General features: G+C 42.3%; 1 protein-coding gene across 1 annotated transcript; it reads right to left on the bottom strand.

Annotated features, from left to right (window-relative positions):
* Nucleotides 1–726: 726 nt before the first annotated feature.
* Nucleotides 727–8,200, bottom strand: LOC138967030 (uncharacterized). The gene is made up of 2 exons (XM_070339487.1): nucleotides 7,890–8,200; nucleotides 727–4,274 (listed from the first exon to the last, which is right to left on the bottom strand). Exon 2 carries the CDS (start codon nucleotides 4,110–4,112, stop codon nucleotides 3,549–3,551), a length of 564 nt encoding a protein of 187 aa, XP_070195588.1. The 5' UTR covers nucleotides 4,113–4,274; nucleotides 7,890–8,200; the 3' UTR covers nucleotides 727–3,548.
* Between the last annotated feature and the right edge of the window lie 530 nt (nucleotides 8,201–8,730).

The following is an 8,730-nucleotide window of genomic DNA, read 5'->3' as shown; positions in this document are numbered from 1 at the left end:
TGCTATCAAGAACGCAGAATTGATTTTTTCTGAGTTTTTTTTTTGTTGCCGTAAGCGCCGTGTCGAGCTAAAACTGAAGTTGCGGCACAATTTCGCTTCTCGCACATCTGATGCTTGTTGACATGCATCAACGAAGGGGCCTCACTCTGGAAGAGTTTCCTGCTCCGATAAACATGGCGCTTACGGCAAAAAAAACTCAGAAAAAATCAATTCTCTTACGTTGATAAGATTTCTTGATAGTTTGGGAAATACGCCACTCTCGTCGGGTTTTAAATGTAGAGATTACATACGGTGTAGTTCCCTTGCAACATTTATACTTGTATATTCTGCGATCAGACGAACTTGGACAGATGTTTTCAGAAGTAAATAAATAAGTTTACGTTTATATGTAATGTGTCATAAGAATAAAAAGCTGCGCTTTTTTCCCCAGTCCCCCGTCCCCTTTGGTTTGTTTTTGGGTTTGTGACTTTCGTGCAATAAACAATTCTGAGTTCTCTCTCTCTCTCTCTCTCTCTCTCTCTCTCTCTCTCTCTCTCTCTCTCTCTCTCTCTCTCTCTCTCTCTCTCTTCTCTCTTCTCTCTTCTTTCTCTCTCTCTCTCTCTCTTCTCTCTTCTTTCTCTCTCTCTCTCTCTCTCTTCTCTCTTCTTTCTCTCTCTCTCTCTCTCTCTCTCTCTCTCTCTCTCTCTCTCTCTCTCTCTCTCTCTCTCTCTGTAGTTACAAAACAGGTTACTATTTCAACTCTTTTAATGAATGTCCGATTCCAACATCAATTGCCAGGTAACTTAAAAACATACGACACAAAGGACAACAAAAACTATGAGCTAGTGCTCATGACAATTGATCTTGAAACTGCTGTTTCGTTTTACAGCAGGAGACCTAATTATCACAACAATATTGGAGTAAAAACACACGCACCACATTATAAAAATTCAACACTCTAAACTATAGTGTTTCACTTTTGAACACAGTTTTTGTAACCTGTTTGGAACACAGTCGGAAATAGTACAGTAGCAAAGGTAGCACACATGTTAAACACTAGTGTTCAACTGAAAGATGTGTGCTACGTTCGATAGTAGAAGTATCTACAAGTGTCTCAAAGACTCTGCTCCCGAGTACCTTCAATCCTCCCTGGACCTGCACACCCAGCCCTCCGACCGTCCCCTTCGTTCTGCTGCTGACCCACTCCGCCTTCACATCCCTCGCTCAAAACTCGCATCTGCTGGTCAGCGTGCATTTCCCTCCGCGGGCCCCTCCGTCTGGAACTCCCTGCCGCTTGAGCTTCGCCAGAGCCCCTCTCTTGACGCGTTCAAGAGTAGGTTGAAGACTCAGTTCTTCCCGTAGCTGGCTGCGACTTTCATGTTCGACGTGATGTGTTGTGCCCCAAAAGACATTCTTGTGCTGTGCTCTGTGAGAGGTGTTTTCTTTGTGCTTAATATCATTTTGTTTGGACCTAGCTATTGATGTGTACATTGTTGTTAAACAGTTGTTTGTTGTATGTTTATCAGGGTTTGCTAGTGTGTGATAGGGTTCGTGTCCGTCTGTAGATGTTAGTTTCTTTGTTAGTCCTGTGTTGACAACTCTTCGACAAGCGCTTAGAACTGTACCCACGGAATACGCGCTATATAAGCTTCCTATTGATTGATTGAAGTATGTACTGGTCACAAACACTATGCTCAAAAGTGGAACACTACAGAGACCAGAAAAAAGACATGCATACAATATTTTCGTCCACGATGCATGGCACAATGAGTACTATTGCAGTTTTGACTGGTCAGGCGTATGTTGGTGCATTCCAAGGTAAAAATTATGTTTATACCAATATATAAAAATAAAAAAAGCAGCAACTACAAACATAATAACAACAAAATGTTCCATACAGTAAGAGAGAGAGAGAGAGAGAGAAAGAGAGAGAGAGAGAGAGAGAGAGAGAGAGAGAGAGAGAGAGAGAGAGAGAGAGAGACGGAGAGAGACACAGAGAGAGAGAGAAAGAGAGTTCTCGGGAACTAACAGAACTAACGTCGGGAGGAGAGGAAAGAATGGATTTATAAATAGTGAATATCGACAGCAAAGAACGCAAGATGAAATGACATGAACATAATGAGCGCGTTGAATTATCTTGAAGAATAGGCCAGAGTTTAAAAATAAAAAAGATAGACAGAGAGAGAGAGACTAACAGAAATATCTCAAGAAAGCAAGAAGGAACACAACCACATGTACATAAAGAATATTGACTAATCATACACAAGGACAAATAACATAATTTCACGCATAAACTCAGCACAGCATTAGTGACACGTTACGCATGTTTTCGTTTCCTGCTCTTTGTTACATCGGGTGCGGTACTCAATTTCCGCTGAAGACTACGAGATATGAGGCTTACCAAGTTGATCGGTACGAAAACAGGCATAGCTAGTCAACGGCGTGATCACGCACACACACACACACACACACACTCACACACACACACACACACACACACACACACACACGACACACACACGCACGCACGCAATCACATACATAAGTTTGAGTTTTCAGCTAAAACAGGCATATGTAAAATCAAAGACCCTGAACTCGCTAACAAAAATTAAGCGCATTGTCTGATGACATTTCTGGTTATTGCTGAGGTAGTTCCGTCATATCCGCATTTATGCACCACATTTTTTTTTTACTGAACATTGCGGTGGGAAAAAGATGTCTACGAAAGTTTGCCATTAAAGACAGGTATCCAACTAATACAAGCAGAACTGTCAAACGCAGCTCGACCTCCAAGAAAGTGTCCGAAGATCAAAGAATGGTAGTCAGTTCTGTTCAGATCTTCTTCTTCTTCTTCTTCTTCTTTTTTCGTTAATGGGCTGGAACTCCCACGTTCACTCATGTTTTTTGCACGAGTAGATATGTACGTGTATGACTGTTTTTACCCAACCATTCAGGCAGCATACACCGATTTCGGGGGATCCGTTCAGATCAATTCAATTCAGTCCTTTGACCGTGAGATCTGCTTTAACATCCGCGATGAGATCCTGCTCGGTGACGCCTAGCAAAGATCTCGGCAATAACTCGATGAAGTTCAGACTCAAAGTTATCCTTTGACCGTACTCGCACAGGAAGGAAACTAGTCCACTCCCGTGAACCGCAGTCACCTCCGTTCAAAAACGAAGAACTGAATAATTGCGCAGTGTTTGTGCAAGCCTATTAGCGGAACTACAGTAGGGGTGGCTCTTAATTGAGGCGGAAGTCGATATCGACTTCTTTTTACCGAAACCACAGTACTAAAGCTTCTTGCGGCCAGCTTCGCGAAGTATACTTCGCGTAGTCGATTTCACCCAGTTAAGGACAGGCTTAAAGGGAAGCCTGCAGCCTGCAGCTTTTCAAAAGATCGCGAGGCAGGTCTGTAGAGTTTGCCTCCACTAGCGTGCATCACAGCTCACAGCTCCGTAGAGTTTGCCACCACTTGCGTGCATCACTGTTCACAGGTCTGTAGAGTTTGCCTCCACTAGCGTGCATCACAGCTCACAGTCTGTAGAGTTTGCCACCACTTGCGTGCATCACTGCTCACAATCTGCAGAGGTGGACTTGAGTATGGGCTTTACCTGACCAGTCTGGTGTGACGGGTGTCTGCTGTATTGCTTGCGGGGGTGGCTGCGCGTCAGGTCCTTCTGGAACTCGTCCGCCCAGTGCACGTGACCGTCCGACAACTTCCGCCTCACGCGCGGGTCGCTTCCGGTCTTGTGCTGGTACGCCTTGCAGCCGATGCTCAGCTTCCGTTCGCGGTGCAAGGTGGACGAGGCGGAAGAGTGGGTGCTTGTAACGTCACTTCCGCGAGAAGAACTTCCGCCGGAACTGAAGCTGCTGTGAATGTCATCGTGGGTGAGACCCGGCCTGAAACTAAGGCTGAAGTTATCGGTGTCCATCTCGTCCTCGTCCTTGATCGTGGGCGAAGAAGAAGGAGAGTGGAGGCAGCTACCGGAGCCGCTATCTGCTGAAGAGGAGAGATAGTCCAGTGCCTTCGTGTAGTAGTAGTCAGCGCTGAGCGAGGTGGGGCTGTCTCTGGTTTCTTCTGCGCCGCCTTCCATTGTGGCAGGTGGGGACTCGCTGCGTACTGACACCATGAAAACGTGGTGATTTGGATCAGCACTGAGTCCTCACTGACTTGATGGTTGTGGATACCGTCTGAGCGATCGTGTCGGTGGACTGCTTACACCAGCTGGCGTTGTTGCTGTCGTATGGCCGGGTACTGTTGGTGATTTTGCTTCGAGATACGCGGGAGAAATCTGGAGGGAAACAAAAACACCAATAAGTTTAAGAAATTGAAAGGTGTTTGTGGGTGGCGTGGGTGTGTCTGTGCGCGCGCGCGCGCGCGCGCGCGCGTGTGTGTGTGTGTGTGTGTGTGTGTGTGTGTGTGTGTGTGTGTAGGTGTGTGTATGTGTGGGTTTTGTGCGTGTTCTTTTTTTTTTTTTGGAGGGGGGGGGGGGGGGGTGGTAGTAATTGTTAAAGCGGTTACAAAGAACCTGATGCCGTTTTTATTTTCGACAGAAAAGAATATCGCTCAGGAGAAGCAAGAGTTTGAAAATGTAAAAGCACACTAAGGCCTATGTGCATGATGTTACATATTTTGCCTTATTTTCTTATTTTACGGCACCAGCATTCACAATATTTGTGAATCTATGGTATTTTACGACTCTTGTTTTCTTCTTCTTCTTCTTCTTCTTCTTCTTCTTCTTCTTCTTCTTCTTCTTCTTCTTCTTCTTCTTCTTCTTCTTCTTCTTCGTTCATGGGCTGAAACTCCCACGTTCACTCATGTTTTTGCATGAGTAGGTTTTTACGTGTATGGCCGTTTTTACCCCGCCATTCAGGCAGCATGCGCCGATTTCAGGGGAAGCATGCTGGGTATGTTCGTGTTTCTATAACCCACCGAACTCTGACATGGATTACAGGATCTTTTCCGTGCGCACTTGGTCTTGTGCTTGCGTGTGATTGCAGATTGGCCGACTTCGACAGTGATCTCCGTTCTGTTCTTCACAGTTATGATAAAGACATCGTTCTAAGGTCAAAATAAGTCGAAATGTTGGTAGGCTACTGCTGCCGGAAGGAGACCGTAATATATGGTTGCATCACTGTCAACAAAATCGTCTGCTCCAGCGAGGGCCGAAACAAAACGGTTGATTATCACGTGACACTTATGCCATATTTATGCACAGTAAATACATCCGCAAAAAATAGCTCGCTTGAAACTGTCTAAAATAAAAATTCCTCTGTAATTTAAAAATTACAAAACACCATGAAAAATCATTATCGACGATCGCGAATCTGCTTACATCCATAACACATTACAAAAAGCTCTAAATATGTACAAAAATCGGTTTCCTTGCCAGACAAGGAAACTCAAGGCATCCTGTCAGGGAGAGAATGAGCCGAACTCATTTTGACCTGAGGTCAGGATGGTCTGCACATAGGTTGACCTTGGAGATCGGAAAAACCTCCACCCTTAACCCACCAGGCGGCCGCGGCCGGGATTCGAACTCACAACCTTCCGTTTAGGAGGCCAATGTACAAGATACAAGATACAAGAAGTTTTATTGTCCTCATCAATACAAGGAAATTTGGCATGTGTGTGGCAAGACATAGTACACTGATACACAGACATTTACAAAACACAACTGAAGTTCAATACTAGCACACCCTTACGCACCATACCCACTACTTCAGACACACAGGCTACATGTGCCCCTCGGACGTACGCAACCCACAATTCCCCCAGCCATACAGCTCCACATGCACTTACTCATTCGTGCAGCACTCTAGCACCCGGCCATGGAGTACAACTCACACACTGGAACCCTCATACGGCTACATATTGCATTATAACACCCGCACAAACATTACAACCTCAAACATCGTACTAGATCTACAACTACCAAGCATACATCCACTATCATGCACCGAATACATCATCATACATTACATCATAACATATTGTATTATAACACACGCACAAACATTACAACATCAAACATCTTTTAACGTAGAGGGGGGGAATCGAGACGAGGGTCGTGGTGTATGTGTGTGTGTGTGTGTGTATGTGTGTCTGTCTGTGTGTGTGTGTGTGTGTGTGTGTAGAGCGATTCAGACCAAACTACTGGACCGATCTTTATGAAATTTGACGTGAGAGTTCCTGGGAATGATATCCCCGGACGTTTTTTTTTCTTTTTTTCGATAAATATCTTTGATGACGTCATATCCGGCTTTTTGTAAAAGTTGAGGCGGCACTGTCACACCCTCATTTTTCAATCAAATTGATTGAAATTTTGGCCCAGCAATCTTCGACAAAGGCCGGACTTCGGTATTGCATTTCAGCTTGGTGGCTTAAAAATTAATTAATGACTTTGGTCATTAAAAATCTGAAAATTGTAAAAAAAAAATGTTTCTAAAACGATCCAAATTTACGTTTATCTTATTCTTCATCATTTTCTGATTCCAAAAACATATAAATATGTTATATTTGGATTAAAAACAAGCTCTGAAAATTAAAAATACAAAAATTATTATTAAAATAAAATTTCCGAAATCGATTTAAAAACAATTTCATCTTATTCCTTGTGGGTTCCTGATTCCAAAAACATATAGATGTGATATGTTTGGATTAAAAACACGCTCAGAAAGTTAAAAAGAATAGAGATAAAGAAAAGCGTGCTATCCTTCTCAGCGCAACTACTACCCCGCTCTTCTTGTCAATTTCACTGCCATTGCATCGAGCGGTGGACTGACGATGCTACGAGTATACGCTCTTGCTGTAAAAATGCAGTGAGTTCAGTTTCATTCTGTTAGTTCGACAGTTTGACTAAATGTTGTAATTTCGCCTTACGCGACTTGTTTAGTTTGTTTTTGTTGTTACTTTTTGTAACTAAGGAACAGATCAGTCACATGTTTTCCTTTGCCGCCTAAATCACCAATGCCCTACAATGTAATATTGGGAACAACATGCTTTGAAATCCTTTGAGACCGGCAATTTAAGATCTATACAGACGTTGTTTCGACTGTGAAATTAGAAGCAATGCTCATTTATATACACACACATATCTCAGGAACTTTCCGTGCAGAAACAAACAAATCAAACGGATGAAGGGGGAAATTGTTGACGCTAAACGTCACAATTAAATAATTGTAACAAACCATCGTAACAAACCATCGTAAACAAAGAAACACCATCAAATTAAAATGTACGAAAAAGAGAAAACGTCGCAATATCGCGTTTCTAATTGCCAACAAGGAGCGAACAAAACTGTATACTTTGTATCAAAATATGGAAATATCAGAAATCAAACCACCACTGAAATGCCAGATTCGTAAAAAGACGACCTCATATTAATCCATCAATCCATCACTTAATGAATAAATAAATAAATAAATAAATGAAGAAAGAAAGAAAGAAAACTGTAAAAATGTTTGAGTTGAACGAGCGAATAATAAGACAAAAGGGAATTCGACCGAAGGGTGAAGGAAAACGACATCTTCTCGGCAAATAGGCAAGAGCGAGAAACGAAATAAAAAATAAAAAATTAGATAAGAAGAAGAAGAGAAGAAAACAAAGTAAGGAAACCTGTTTTCCAGTGTATATATTAAAACAATCCAGATGGGGGAAAAAAGGTCAGAAAATAGATTTCAAACTACAATAGACAAACACTTAAATTTTCATCATACTTCAATGTACTTTCATCATACCATCCTGAAGAAGGCAGTTTGTCGCTGCCGAAATATTGATTAAAAAAAAGTACGAATCTGGTTACTGCTGTGTCCTCTGTTTGTTTAAACAAAAACTTAAATTAAAAATCAAAGGCAAAAAGTTCTGTTCATAATCAAAAATAAAAAACTTCAACAGACAAACTTACCTCTTTCTTTTGTAATTTCGTATCAAATTATTCTTCACCAAATAAATCCGTCAGTCCTGTTTTCTTCTCTGCAACAACTCTACAGAACCAGTATCGTCCGAAAACCAACACCTAAATGCAGCTCCCACGTGTGCTTCGCACAAAAAAAGTAATTCACTGTTTAATAACTCCGCCTTCTCTTTCTCTCGCCACACTCGCTACGCGAATGACGGGAACTCCCTGCAGTCGGGTACCTTATTCATCGACTCCATTTCACCCGGGGTAGGTACAGTGAAACCTCTCTTTCAAGGCCTGAAAAAAAGGGATGAGAAACTCAGGTCTTTAAAAATAGGGCGTCTTGAAATGGAGGCCGTCAAATTATTCAGGTTATGAACAGACAATCGAACAAACAAAGTCTTGATATTACGAATAGAAGTCTTGAATCGGGGGAAACAATATCAGACAAAAATACAGGCGTTGTTTCAACGGTGAAATTTGAAGCAATGCTCAGTCATATACACAAAAATCAAAAATAAATATATAGTGCTGCAATATCGAAGTTTTTTTTAAACAATATTAACAAAACTTTCTCCCTTTCATTTTTAATTTTTAAAAGAGAGGTTCCACCGTGTATAGGTAGCAGACCGGTGTTTACGTCTGGGGTACGGCTCGGAATCTTGTGAGTCGATCTGGCAGCGTTCCAGCCACCGCCCACAAATTAATAGTGCTGCAATATCGATACATGTGGGACACTAGACGGTGATAAATTGTTAGCTTGGCTACAGTGTCGAGAGGACTGGTATTATGTCGAAGTTTTGCGTGCCAAAAGGGTCATTTGGGACAGGGCTCTCATGTAGGAGTT

The sequence above is a fragment of the Littorina saxatilis genome, linkage group LG5, assembly GCF_037325665.1.
Source record: "Littorina saxatilis isolate snail1 linkage group LG5, US_GU_Lsax_2.0, whole genome shotgun sequence".
NCBI classification, from domain to species: Eukaryota; Metazoa; Mollusca; class Gastropoda; order Littorinimorpha; family Littorinidae; genus Littorina; species Littorina saxatilis.
The sequence above is the reverse complement of the archived record's forward strand: the minus strand, read 5'-3'. Positions and strand labels throughout refer to the sequence as shown.